Below are 14,073 nucleotides of genomic sequence, written 5' to 3'. Positions count from 1 at the left end.
CCCCCCCCCCCCGCCAGCCCCCACTCACACACACAGGAAGCCCCTCCGGCCTGGCGGCCTAGCGAACACAATGGAATCTTGACACCAGTGCATGTATGGCCCCCGCTGCTCTCAAGAGTGCCTCTGCCGCCCGCCGCCCCTGGGGCACGACCTCCCTTTCTCCTCACAACTGAACAGCCAGGAGGTCTGCGACTGCCACCCACTTTGACAAATGGGGACACAGAGAGGTCAAGCCACTGGTGTGAGACCCCACAGCCCAGGAGCCCTGGGGCAGGGAGGACCTGGGTCTCAGGTGCCCCAGCTGAAGCCAGCTTGCCTGGGGTCTCCCGCTTTCCCCCCAATTGATGAGTTCTCCCCCCTCCCGCCCACTTTTATTCTCCTTCCTCCAATTCTGTCCCCACCTTGTCCTTGTCCCCCCCTTCTCCCATGGACTGCTCCCTCCCCATCCCTTGCCCTTCCTCCAGCCAGGAGCTCCCCTCCAAGGACCCCCAGAGGAGCCCAGACTGCAAGGAGCCACTGTGCCCACACCTGAGCGACTCTGAGCAACCCGAGCAACCCGCAACCCAAGCGACTGAGGGACAGACACCCGGAGCAGAGCAGACCCCCTGAATCACAGATGCCCACGGTGTGACTCTGAATACACCCCAGCTTCCCTGGGCCTGGTGGGGGGGGTTGCTCCATGAACCTAAGGAAAGGAGGCCCCTGCAGGAAGCCTGACACTTGGAGAGCTAAGCCAGCGGACACCTCAGCCCTGCCCTGGGAGTCTGAAGACACTCACCTCTGTGGGACTGGGGCTGGCTGTGGGATTCAGTTCTGAGCACGTGGGGACCGCCTGGGCCACAGGCCACAGCAGCTCACCTCCGGGCTGGGTTCTTGGGTGGCTCTGGCCGGCTTTGGCTTGGGCTGCGGCTGCGGCTCGAGCTGTGGCTCCAGCTGGTGGGCAACCTGGGCAGGGGGCTCTGCTGGATGAGTTGTGGGGCTTTGGGGCTTGGGGTCCACCTCCTCCTCCAGGAGTTCACCAGTGACTCTTCGGCCCCTGGGGAAAACACAAAGGTGTTCCTGAGATGAGCACTTTTAAAACAAATCCCCCCAAGCTAGAGCACCGGTCCCTGGTCCCTTTCTCCTTGTCCCCTGGCTGTTCAGTGGGGAGGGCTGCAGGTCACCTTGCCAGGGTTTTGGGTGGCAGCTCCCCTTCCTGTCCCTCTGGCTGCCTAGCTCCCCCTTTTTCAAATGACAAGGGAAGGCGAAGTTCGCCTAGAGCTCGCCTTCCCAGCAGCCAAGCCTGCAAAGGTGCATGCCCACGAAGAGGCAGGAGACCCTTCTGTTGGGTGGGCTGCTGCTTCCTGGCTGGTGTATACTTCTGCCTGGGCATGGGGTGGGGCTGCACACAAAAGGCCTGCCTTGGGGGACCACAGTACACAATATGACAACCCCACACTTCAACATTCCCATCTTGGGTGAAAGCAAGGAGGGACCAGGCACAAACCAAAGGACACAGTTCTGTATGAAGAAATCAGTTGGATGGTTGGGGTTGTTGGGGTGGGACACTGGGCTTCCATGGGGAAATGAAACTTGTCCCCACAGACACCACACTGGCTATATGGAGAAGTCTGGGACCCCTGGGTGGAGGGGAGAGAAACTTCATGTGCAGAATTATGCACACCCCTAGGAAACTGCCCTTGCCCCAGGGCTCAGTTCTTTGGACAGGAGAGGCACCAGGAGAACTGGGCATGCCTTCAGGGAGAGAGGAGCTTTACTCTTTCAGTCCTGCTGTGGGGTACCAAGGCATATGGGCCTTCATTGTCCTCCTCCTCACTCTCCTTCCCAATTACTTACTGAGATTCTTTGGTTATGGTTGGGAGGTGTAGGGAGTGGGGAGAGGGGGAAGCTTTACTTTTACAATGGCATAAAAAAAAAACTGCAAAATCTCGAGCCCCTGGCCCCTCTGCACAGTCTCCTGTTTGTCTTTGGTTGGGATGGGGGGGGGGTGCAACAGCAAACTTCTCACACAGAAAAGCCCTGCATTTTACATTTGCAAAAACAGCTGTTCACTCCTGCTGAGAAGAACAGCCCTACCCTCCACCCCTGCCCCTCCCACTTTGCCTGGCAGATTAGTAAAGGAAAACCTATTTTCCCACAAAAGCCTCTGTGGCTCTGTGCAGCCCTAGAGAAGAGACCCCTCCCCACTTGTTTTTCCTGTCCCCTCCCAAGTTGAGGCTATTCTTAGACAGCTTGCACAGGCCCTCCCTCTGACCGCAGAGGTTCTGTCCTTCCTGCAGAAACAGGAATCCTATTAGCTGCCCCAAGACCCCAGCCCACCCATGCCTCAACTCAGCATGCAGTGTTTCTCACACAGAGGCTGCAGCAAGAGTGAGGGAAGCCCAGTCACCTGTACTCTAGTCGCTGCGTAGTCCCCGAAGTTCCCGGGCGGTGGATAAAGAGGACTGGGGAGTCACTGGTGCCCAGGTCTCTCTGCCGAAACTGCCCGGCTGATGATCTGCTGGTCGGGCCAGTATTAGCAGTCGCCGCCAAAGTAGGGGGTGCTCTGGCTGTGGTGCCCAGACCCTCCAGCCGGGTTGATGTGGAGGAGGAGGAGGGGGACGAGGCTGAGGCTGGAGAAACGATTAAGGGCACTTTTAGAGTGTGCATTATAGTAGCCCCTAGAAGCGGGAGAGGCTCTCCACCGCTGAGCACAGCACCTGCTCAAATGCCAACTGAAATTACAGTTTTGCCCCTCACCTCCTCGTCCCCTCCACGTCTTTCCTCAAGCCCCTCCAAACTGGGTAGCTTTGCGCCAACTCGGTAGTGCTGGGGCCACTGGGCAGCTGGCTGTGGCACCTTCTCACACCAGGGCACAGTGCACAAGGGGGGTGGAGATTTGGCCCACTCCCTGACCCCACAGAGAGTCATGTGTGGGCGGGGGCACAGACCGGAAGCACTCCCTCAGGAGGTGGGACTATGTGGAGGGGTGGGGAGTGGGTGGGGCCTCCTGAGATTGACACTTGGCAGTCATTTGACACCCTGGAATGCCAGTGGGCGTGGCACGGGTAAAATGGCAACCGGCCATATGCAGAAAGAAGCAGGGTTCAAGAGTGGTCAGAAAAAACTCTTTTTAGGTGCTTCCAAGGCAGCTGCAGTGCAGCACCTTCATGTCATTTCTTCCTTCATGGGTAGGGGCCTCATCTGGGAGTTTCCTCCCTTCACCAATCACTTCTGGTAGGGCCCCCGTACCACAAGTGTGGTGGCAGGTGGCAGCTCCGAGCACCAGTACTGCTCACAGGCACTGAAGGTGGAATGTTGGGTTCACAGCCTTTGAGCCCAGCTGAAACTCCAATCAAGGCACAGTCTCAGAGCCATCAGCAGCTGGGGGAGGCCCAGGCAGATGTGCAGACTGATTGGACTAAATCTCACTGGGAATTTAAACCCCTCCTCCAGGCTTGCAGGGAGAGCAGGCAGCAGAGCAAAGACTCACTGAGAGGCAAAGACATGTGCACTTCCGAGAAGGCTTCCAGTCCCACATCCCCCAGCACCCTGCACCCCAGCTTACCCAGGTAACTGGCACATGCTGGGGTTTAACTCTCACTGTCCCTTTCTCTCTCAAGCCCTCACCTGAACTCCTTTCCTTAGCTGGAGCAGCCAGTGGGAAGACAGGACTTTTGGTGGGGAAGAGAGACATGAGGGGGCACTCAGATCTGGCAGGTATGTCCCAAAGGATGCAGAAGCTCCAGAGCCACACCACCCTACAGGAAGAAGACAGGTGGCTCCTTGCTAGGCTCTTGGATGGGGAGGGATGAAGGGATGCTAAAGGGCCCTGAGCCAGGTCTGGGGCACATAGAAGGGAGTCAGTGTGAAGCAGCCCACAGTTCTTGGAGTACAGCAGTTATCTGCTCATGTTGGCTCTGACTCTGCTGTGGGTTCTGTGGCTTGGAGGCTTTGCATCCTGTGTTGTCCCCTGTGTCTGCTTCAAGATACACAGATGTTATAAGGAGCTACTGCCAGGTCCGTATGGGAAGACTTAGCTGGGACTTGCCAAGCCACAAGTGGGGCTAGGGAGAGTGTAAGAGCCGATCCTAAACCAGACATGAGGGTTCCAGAGGAAGTCCACCAAACTGAGAAGGTGGGCACCTAAGGGGCTAAAAAAGAAGTAGACTTTCAAACTCATAGATCACTTCCTGGAAATGTGGAAGCTCCCAGCCCCAGAACAGTGTCTTGAATCTGAGTTCTGCCCTAATCTGGATTCCCATTTCAGGCCTGCCCCAAAAGGGAAGCATGCAGGGCGATTTTAATCCACCAGAATCTTGGAACCCAGAGTGCTTAAGCAAGAAAAGGGGAGCAGAGGGTAGAGGTCAGGGTGGGGAGGGCCCATGGAAGACTAGCTAAGCCATGGCACCACTGAAGCAGGACTAGAGGCATTGGGTCAGGGAGGTGGGTGTGAGGGCTGGGACACACAGCCCTGGATTCCATTTCTTTTCCATGGTGGAGGGAGAGCACATGGCCAATAAAGGATACAGGTAGTAGGAAGGAACACAAAAGGGACAAGTTTGGAGTTCCTGATTGAAGTAAATCTCACTGGGATTTTAAACCTCTCCCTCAGACTTGCAGGGACACCTCATAACAAAATCCTTATTGCCCCACTGTCTTTAGGCCTGGGTGAGGATCATCCCGTCCTGGGGTTCTGGCCAGGACCTCATTTATTCAGGAGACTTCTGGGACACCCCCAGAAATCCCAAATGTGGAATTTCCTCTGCTTGGAGGCTTGAGCGGCCTCATGCTGACACCTGGTGGCTGCTTCTAGAATTACAGCGGAAGAGTACAGGGTTTTAGTACAACTTGAGGCACTCTGGGGAGAGGGCTGGAGGGGGGCAAAAGGACATTTGTCTCTATGGAGCTGGGGCCCTCTCCAGCATCAGGGTGCAGGTGGGCTCTGCACCTGTGTGTGCTCAGATGGGAGGCTTTTATCCGCCTCCATCCTGGCATTACAGAACAAGCGGTGGAGGGAGGCCTAAGGGAATTCCTCCCCTTGGGGGACTCCCTGACACCAGAGGATGTGGCACGGCAGATGCCCAAAACCACAGGTGCAATCTGGGACATCTTCCAGAAGCACCATTGTGTTCTTAAAATTAGAGGGGCATGTATTATATTTGTATCAGAATAAAATCAGATCTATTACTGGGAGGCTCCGGTAAGAATGTTAATGTTAGGACCCCCTTCCTGAGACAGAGACCCTGGGAGGAGCAGAGGTGGGCTGAATTTTCTCCAAGCCTTGTCCACAAGCAAGGTTTTCCAAATCTGGCCCGAGCCCGACACCTTGTGGCCACTTCTCGACGTGCAGCCACAGCCTCGAAAAGCCTAGCTTCCCTAAATCAGCAATAGTGCCGCCTGGATAACAACAGGGTCGCTTTACCAAACCCAGGGATGGAGAGAACCCCATCCTGAATGAGCTAGGTTTTGTCCCAGAAGACTGGCACCATTGGATACCCTCAGCTCCCCGCATCTGTGCAGCAGGTAGTCTGACCAGCCAGGGGAGACTGCTGGGGGCTGCACGCAGGCTTGAAGGCCCCCAGGCCGCAACACAAGCGCCCTAGGGGAGCAGGGCGTGATGGAGGGGAGGGGAGGGGTGGGCAGGAGGAGGCCTGGAGGCTGGCCCCGGTTCACATTCTGGCTCTGCCCATGTAGGTGGGCAAGCTGGGCCACCCCCTGGGCCTCCACCTCCCCTGGTCCCACTAGTCCCATGTGCCGGGACACAGAAGCCTGGAATCAGTGTATGACACAGAGCAAACACTAATAAAAGCTCACTGTTATACTCCCCCCATGTGAGTGTGTGTCTGCCCTGACTTCCCTCACCGTTGGCACTAGAACATTCTTTCCTGGGGCCATATGGAGGTGCACCCTTGGTGGCTGGCAGTGCAGCCGCAGGCCCTGGCTGGCTGGTCCTGGTCTTTGCCCCGTTCCTGGCCTCCTTTCTATGGGGGCCCTCCAGGACCACAGCCCTGAGGCTCCTCCCTTCGGAAGCTGGTCCTCCTGGCAAGGCTCCCCACATACCCATGGGCCACACGGCAGGGACTGCATCCACTTCTGCTTGCCCACGATCCTGGGAGGACTACCAGACCCACGGGGCCGTCTCTGTGCCACCAAGCCCCAGAGAGGGAAGCAGCTTGCTGGACATGGGAAGCAAGCAGTGGAGTCAGGACAGATTGCCGAGGCTGAAGCCCGGCCTTGGCCTTCCACGACCCCTCACCCACATGCCCGGCCCACGGGGGACAGTGCTTCCTGGGGTGACAGTGGTGCCCTACTGGGGAAAGAGCTGATGGTGCAGAGGGCAGGCTTGCCAATCGGTGCAGCACTGGAACGGGCTCCCCCACGTACATGGTGTACCACCCGGGACCTCAGCAGCCAAGGCAGGGACAGCCTCCTCTGGTTTCCCTCCAAGAGATGAGGAAACTGAGCCCCAGAGATTTTCAGTAACTTTCCCAAGGCCACACAGCCAGGTGCAGCAGAGCAAGGACTTAACCTCGGCCCACCTGGCCTACCAGCTCTCCCCCTTCTGCGTGGCACTGGCCTGGGTGGACACTCCAGCTGGCCCCAATATACTGAGGTTTGAGGGGAGGGGAGGTGTTCACAGGACTCTGCCCATCATGTCCTCCAGTCCTCAGCCTGTCTCTTCCTTTTGGCCAGGATCAGCCCATGCTCAGCCACGAGGAGGATCGTGGGGGGCAACTGTGTGAACACAGCTGCCACTGTGTCTCCAGGGAGGGTGGCATGGGCTGTGCCTGATCCACAGCCACCCCTGGGCTAGGTTTGTTCCACCCACAGCAACAGCCTGATGGGGACTTGTCCTCAGGGTTGAGATGCCTGTGTAGGGGCACAAGACACTTCCTCCAAGAAGTCTCCCAGCCTGCCCTCTGTTCTGAGCTCTGTGTGTGCCTAGAGCTGAGGTATTTCTCAGCCAACTCTTCCTTCCTCCAGAGCTCGTACTCTCTGCCACTTCCTTTCCCCACAGCTGGGCTGGGGTCCAGAAAGCACCCCCATGGGCAACCAAGGACCAACCCATCCTCTAGGCCTGGAGAGGGCCTTTCTGCCCTTTTCCCACCCCTGCCCCTTAAAGATCTCCTTGATGGGTTGAGCATTTCAGACCTCACGAGAGTACCATGGAGGGCCAGGGAGGGCCGGGGAGGGCCAAGGAGGGTTACAGAGGGCCATGGAGGGCCAGGGAGGGTCAGGGACAGTCAGGGAGGGTTACCGAGGGCCATGGAGGGCTAGGGAGGGCTGGGGAGAGCCAAGGAGGGTTACAGAGGGCCATGGAGGGCCAGGGAGGGCTGGGGAGGGCCAGGGAGGGTTACAGAGGGCCATGGAGGGCCAGGGAGGGCTGGGGAGGGCCAGGGGAGGCCAGGGAGGGTGGGGAGGGCTGGGGAGGGCCAGGGAGGGTTACAGAGGGCCATGGAGGGCCATGGAGGGCCAGGGAGGGCTGGGGAGGGCCAGGGAGGGTTACAGAGGGCCATGGAGGGCCAGGAAGGGCTGGGGAGGGCTGGGGAGGGCCAGGGAGGGTTACAGAGGGCCATGGAGGGCCAGGGAGGGCCGGGGAAGACCAGGGAGGGTTCAGAGGGCCAGGGAGGCCTAGAAAGGGCCAGGGAGAGTTACAGAGCTTTAGGGAGGGTCAGAGAGGACCAGGGAGGGTTACAGAAGGTCAGGGAGGGTCATGGAGGACTAGGGAGAGCCAGGGAGGGTCACAAAGTATCAGAGTGGGCCAGGGAGGGCCAGAAAGTGTTACAGAGGGTCAAAAAGGGCTATGGAGTGCCAGGGAGGGTCAGGGAGGTCCAGGGAGGGCTACAGAGGGCTATGGAGGGCTAAAGAGGGCCAGGGAAGGCCATGGAGGGGCAGGGAGGGTCAAGGAGGGCAAGGGACGGCAATGCAGTGTCAGGGAAGGTCAGGGAGGGCCAGGGAGGGTTACAGAAAGCCATGGAGGGTCATGGAGTGTCAGGGAAGCCAGAACCCCAGGTTCAGAGTCTCAGCTTCATCCCAGGCTTCCCAAATTCACCTCCTCCCAGCCCCTTTCTTGCTGCCCACCGAGCATCCGCGTGGTGCTGAGCCACAGCTCAGAACCTGAGGTTTAGGGAGGGAAGAGAATTTCCAAGGTCCCTCAGCAATTGGGCCTTGGGCGTCAGGGGGGCAGGCAAGGTGGCCCCGCGGGAGGCTGGGCTGGAGTTGGGCCAAGTTCTGAAGGGAGGATGGCCTTTGAAGAACAAAGGAGCGGGCCCGGAGTCACAGCGGGAATGGCCGCGAGCTGGCAGGGCTGCTGGGGCGCTGGCTCTGTTTTCCAAAAACACAGATGGGCTGGGATGGGGGTCAGAGTGAGGCCGGCGATTGTGGGCCCCCTCCCCCAGGTTCTGATGGCTCAGCAGCCCAGTCCACGTGGGGCTGGAGGGGGCGGGGCCAGCCCAGAAGCTCAGGGCCTTCTGACCCCCAGGCTGGGGACCTCGAGGCTCCCCGTCCTCCCTGGCAAGGCCCAATCCTCGTGGGTTCATGGATGGGGACCCCTGAGTGTGGCTGGGGGGCTCGGGCTCAGCCCCTGCTGACCGTGCAACCTTGGTCCAGGGGTCAGCCCCTTGGGTCTGGACATTAAGCCTCTCTGGGTGAGGGGAGCTGGGGAAGCAGCACCCACATCCACCCCTGGCCTGATGGATTCCACCTCCAACCTAGCCATGGGCCCAGCAGCGCCCCCAGGAGGCCATGTCTCAGCCCAGTGCCTTGGGTCATAGGGACTGTGGGGTGACCTTTCAGTACAGCCCCAAGTCCTGCTTCTGGGCGGCAACCTCAGGAACCCCTCCATGGAGCCCAGGAGCCCGTCGGGACCAGTCCCCCCACAGCTGCAGACGGGCAGGAGTTGGGGTGGGACTGGCAGGTGACCTGGGAGCTGTGGACCCCGAGGGGCGTAGGGGGGGCGGCTGGCGGGGCTTGACGCCAGTGCAGCCCGACCATGCTGCGGGGGATGATGGGGAGGCACCCCCGTCAGCGTCCACTTTCGAAGGAATTTGCCTTGCTGTTCCTGTGCTGAGGCCAGAAACAATAGTGCTGGAGGGAGGGCTGGTGGAGGGCCAGCCCCCACCACCCCATTTATCTCTGCGCTTCCCAGACCCCTGTCTGCCTCCTACCCCAAAGTGTTCTTTCTGGAGCTGACCTCTCTCCTCTCAGCACTGGGTGGGGCCAGGGGTGGACATGGGAACGCCATAACCCTGCCCCAGCCGGGCCCTGCCTGAGGCCTCCCGGGTCCCAGGGTCCCCGCCTCACCGAAGCCTTCCGGCTCAGGGGACCAGCTGGCCTGACAGTGAGCAGTGACCCCCAGCCCCCAGCCCCCTGCCTCCAATTCCTCAGAGCCCTGAAGACCTCTCAGCAGAGAGTCCCTCTGGGCACGGGCACCGGCCCTCTGCTGGCCTCGGTTTGCTCTGCCACCATGTGGGGTGGGCACGCTGGAGGAAGTCGTCCCCAAGAATGTCCCATCCCAGGTCCCAGATCCCTGCAGATCTGGGGGCTGGGGCTCAGGTTCTCGCTGGAGACTTTCCCCGAATGTTGGGGACCTGGGACTTTTGTCCAGCTGCTTTTCAGGGGAGCCTGGACCCCGCTAGGCTGGGGGCCCCACACACCCCGTCTCCTTCCTAAACGTCAAGGCCTCTAGAGCCAGTGTCCCCCACAGCTCCCGCGAGTGCCCCATGGCAGGAGTTTGGAGGTGCGGACCCCTTTAGAGCGGACCGTTGGCCTGGACAGCCAAGAGGGCTGTGCATCAAAAGTGGGGCTTTGGTGCCCTCTGCTGGTCTGTCTGTGAATGTCCACCCTGGCCCCCTTGCCTGGCATGGACAGGTGCCTGCTCCAGGAAGCCACCTGCACTGGAGGCCTGAACATGCCTGGGTCCGAGGGCAGGCTCGCTCAGGTGGGGACACAGGTGTCTCCCCTCACAGCCTAGCAGGACACAGACGCTGGCCAGGGCTCATCCCAGGCTCTGCCAGGGGGCCTTTCCAGGAGCTCAGGTCACTGGCTCCTGGTCTCGCTCCCTTTCCTGGGCCGGCCCCCGCCAGGCACCAAGCCTCCAAGGGTGGCGGTGGGGGACCACTCCGGCATCCCTGCATCTACCTCCCTTGCCCCTCAGGGTCTGCTCAGGCCTGGAGAACAGTGAGGACGGTAAATATTTACTGACGGGACAAGGCAAATACGGCCCCAAGGGCCAGGCAGAAGTGCCAGTTTATCGGTGCCAGCAGCAGGTGCAGTCTGGGAAGCCAGCCTGGAGGCAGCTGCACTGTCAGAATGTCCTCAGTGTGTGGGCACCAGAGGGACAGACATCCTGGCTCCAGCCTCAGTCTACCCATTAAGAATACGGGTGCAACAGATCCCACCCCATGTGGCACTCGTGACAGTGGGATATGGAACAGACATGAGAGCGAGTGCATGGGAATTGGGGGGGGGTGCAGTGTCCACTGCGAGACGCTGGCCCTCCGCTGCGGGGGTTGGGGGACCCAGCAGGGTCAGGGGGCTGCTCCTCCATAGCCTGCTGCCCCCGGCTAAGGGGCGTTTGGACTGGATGCCGCTGAGGGCCACTGCCAGCCTGCGGGCGAGAGAAGCGCAGGTCGCAAGGGCAGGCAGAGTCTGAGGACATGGGATGACTGTCCTCCCGGTTCCCAGAAGGGGCGGAGCATGGGCCCGGAGGGGGTGGCAGAGCCAAGGTCTGTGGGCCTGGCTTCCATGGGGTGACCTGGGGGCTCCGGGAAACTGGGGCCTCTGGGGTTCAGTGCTCAGGGGGGTGCCAGGCAGGAGACTGGGTCTGATCCCACCTCTGCCACCTGGGACCCTAGCGACCATGGGCATCCACTTCTCCCTGCTTCCCGGATCCATTTGTGTAGGGCTATGGAGAGTCCCCCACCCACCTTGTTAAGAGCACAGCCATGGGGGCCCGAAGGGCTGGTGGCAAAGGCTCAGCAGGAGGGCCGTGTGTCTCAGGGCTGCGGTCAGTCTCAGGAGGGAAAAGGGAGACAGGCCCTGGCCCAGGCAGGGGGGCCAAGGGTGGCCGCACACCATGACTGGGTCTCCTGTGTAGGCAGCCTTTCCCACCCCAAGGGACATGAACCCTCTCCTGAGCTTCCCCCCCCACCGTGGAAGGGAGTCCTCCAGTGAAGCCCCCAAGCCCCCAGCACCACCCACGACCAGCTGCATTGTGAGTCCCACCAGCTGAGATGGCCCCATATACTCCTGGACCCCAAAGGGCTCCTGCTCCCCACTCCACAGAATTTGCTGACACCTGAGGGGGAGGGGGAGCCCCTGGGTCGCCTTTCAGTGTCTCGCCCGCCAGCGGGCCAGCCAGGACACAGGCTTGGCTAACTGGGGCCCCCAGGGCACCCCGTCCCGGCTTCGCCCAGGCCAGCCCATGGGCACTTACGTACCTCAACTCCTGCAGGACGTCCCTGCCTCTACCCCTGCGGACGGGGCCACCTGGGTGTTCCCATGGACGATTCACCGCTGATGCCAGCCGCCTCTCCCCTCCTCTTCCGGGTCCAGTGTCCAGCTGTCCGCTCCAGGGGCGGAGCTAGCTGGGGGACAGCCACATCTCCGGGGGTGTCGATGCCCTGGGAACGGGGTGGCCCAGGAGGGAACCTCGGGGCTGCAGGGAGGCTGCCAAGATAGCCAGCCAGGCCCCGACAGGAGGGTCTACTTTGGGCTCCGAGTCCGGCTCTGAGTGGTCTGCAGCCTTGGGGGGCCCGGGCGCCCGGCCCCAGGCCCAGCCACCCCAAGCTCCAGCCCCGGGCGGAGTCTTCAGGAGAGGTGCAGATTGGTTTGGCTTGGGCGGCCAGCAGGCCGGGCTTTTGTGCAGCCAGGGTCACCCGCTGACCTCCCGGGCCACAGCCAGCCCAGACAGCCCCCAGGCTCTTTGGAACGCCAGGTGATGGCTTAGGCGGGGTGCCCAGTGGACCCACACTGGAGGAGCCCTGAAGACCTGAACCCAAGTGACCTCATCCTTAGGCCCGAAGTCCCTTCTGGGACTGACCACCAGGTCTGGGGCTGCTGAGCGGGAGGAGAGGGCTGCAGGGCAGCAGGGAAACCCGGCTCTGGCCCTGTGGGCTGCCGTTCTTGGGGGGGACACAGCCAGAATGCCCCCGAGTGCTAGGCCTGAGGCCCCTGCCCTGTGCCCACAGGGTCCGAGTCCATCAGTCAGCTCAAGGCTGCCATGTGGCTGCTCCTGATTCCTCCAGGGCACTCGTGAGTTCCTCTGGCTGGATCTGGGCTGGGGCTGGGACAGCCCTGGGCCTGCCCAGAGCAGGGGTGGTGGAGGGGCACTAGAAAGGCCCAGCCCTGGGCAGCCTCTTGGGCCCTTCTCTATCCCCTGCCACTGTAGGACCCTGTCCCCCACTCAGCCTCCATCAGAAATAGCTCTAAAAGGAGAGCACTGCAGAGCTAGGTGGGGAGAAATTGCTGGAATGTTCTCATTCTGTTTCCTTGGAAAGCTCTCGGGGGGCCCTGAGAGCTCAAGGCTTTTGAGCTAAGAGAATCTGCTCCCAGCCAGCCCCCCAGACCCCCCAGAGCCCCCAGAGCCCCCAGAGCCCTTCTCTGTCCTGTCCTGAAGCAGCCAGGGGACCCCTCCCCCTGCACCTGCGGCAGGAGCTTGCCTGTGGGCACCCAGCGAGCGGGCGCCCAGCTTGGAGGGGCTGATGTAGAGAACAGGACTGGGGTCTCTGGAAGGGCCCCCATGGCTCAGGCAGCCGCCTCGCCGGCCCCCGGCCGACCCCTCAACCCCCCGCCACACAGACAACACCGGCAAGGCTCCAGGCTCGTTCAGAGGGTTTATTGAATCACTTGGGGCGCAGGGCGCAGAAGGCACAGGGCCACCAGTGCCTGGGGGTGGCGGCCTAGTTGCAGTAATTCTCCAGCTGGTAGAGCGAGCAGATGCTGGTGCAGCACTGCTCCACGATGCCCCGCCTCTGCAGCGCCCCCGCCAGGGCCCGGGGCTGCGGGTCTGCGCCAGGCACCCCTTCCGGCCTGGCGTCCCTCACTGCTGCAGGGAGCAAGGCAGGGAGCAAGGCAGGGAGCGGGTCAGGGAGAGACTGCTCCCGTGCCTGCCCCCTCCCCCGCCTGCCCCCCTCCCCGGCCTGTACCCCCTCCCCCGCCTGCCATACTGGCTGCCACCGGGACAGCGGGGTGCCCGCCGCTGGGCACGAGCCCATGCACCCTGCCACGGGCTCCCAGGCCCCGGAGCGGTGCCAAGGTGGGAGCCTGTGCCCCTGCCCTTGCCGCCCAACACTGACCAGGGGACTGGTGGCTTGCAGGATGTGACCGCGGGAATGTGATTTTTCTTTGTAACAACCCCACCTGACTTCCCCCGCGTGCCAGGTAGGAAGCCGGTGGGGGCAGTGGGGGCTCACCCGGCAGGTCCTCCACCTCCCGGCGGGCCTTGGGCGTGTAGAAGAAGCCTCGCTCCCCGCACACCAGGTAGAGCGCCTCCACCAGGTGGGAGCCACACAGGTGCTGGTTCACGAAGGTTCTGGCGGGCACAGGTGCCCAGAAGGCCAGCAAAGCCAGCAGGGGCAGGAGGCGCGTCCAGAGGGCCATGGCGGGGGACGGGGACCTGGGTGACAGTCGGAGTTGAGGCTGGGAGGGTCATGGGCCCAACCCTGGACCCCCACCCTGTGCTCAGCCCCCCAAACGTTTTGGAGCTCTTGTCCTCCTGGGGCCCAGACCCTGGACTCCTCAGGGGGGCAGCCCCAGGCTGACGAGGAGCCCACAGGGACAGACCTGCTAGCCGTCCGTGTCAGGGTGCAGCTGGTCCCAGGGGCCTGGGGGCTGCGGGGCCCTCCTGGCTTTATAGCTCCCGACCCCACTGCCTGGCCCATTAGGGCCCCCAGTGGGGGTGGCAGATGGCAGGGGGCTGAGGCTGCAATTTCTGGATCATTTCCCCAGTGCTGGGTCTGCGGGAACGGCTCCTTGGTCGTCAGCACCTCCCGGCCACAGGGTCATTAGAGTCTTAATGAGGGGCCTGATGGCCACTCACAGCTGGGGGCACATGTCTCCAAGGGAGCAGACCCCCCCCCCCCCCCCCCC

At 61.7% G+C, this 14,073-nt stretch overlaps 2 protein-coding genes across 5 annotated transcripts in view; both read right to left on the bottom strand.

Annotated features, from left to right (window-relative positions):
• The window catches only part of IGF2 (insulin like growth factor 2), a 21,187-nt gene extending 18,298 nt beyond the window's left edge, over positions 1–2,889 (bottom strand). For 3 of the 4 annotated variants that reach the window (XM_040639643.1, XM_040639648.1, XM_040639647.1), the window contains exons 1-3: positions 2,740–2,889; positions 2,390–2,612; positions 859–1,036 (exon numbers count right to left, since the gene is read on the bottom strand). The gene's annotated coding sequence lies outside the window, so the exon portion shown is untranslated. Of the gene's footprint in view, positions 1–778; positions 1,037–2,389; positions 2,613–2,739 lie in introns of all 4 variants that reach the window. The other variant, XM_040639645.1, reaches the window with a different exon arrangement.
• Positions 2,890–12,884: 9,995 nt separating this feature from the next.
• Positions 12,885–13,584, bottom strand: INS (insulin). The gene is made up of 2 exons (XM_040639649.1): positions 13,398–13,584; positions 12,885–13,027 (listed from the first exon to the last, which is right to left on the bottom strand). Exons 1-2 carry the CDS (start codon positions 13,582–13,584, stop codon positions 12,885–12,887), a joined length of 330 nt encoding a protein of 109 aa, XP_040495583.1.
• Between the last annotated feature and the right edge of the window lie 489 nt (positions 13,585–14,073).

Source organism: Ursus maritimus, unplaced genomic scaffold (assembly GCF_017311325.1).
Source record: "Ursus maritimus isolate PB19 unplaced genomic scaffold, ASM1731132v1 scaffold_23, whole genome shotgun sequence".
NCBI lineage: Eukaryota > Metazoa > Chordata > Mammalia > Carnivora > Ursidae > Ursus > Ursus maritimus.
This window is presented reverse-complemented; position numbering and strand designations above follow the sequence as displayed.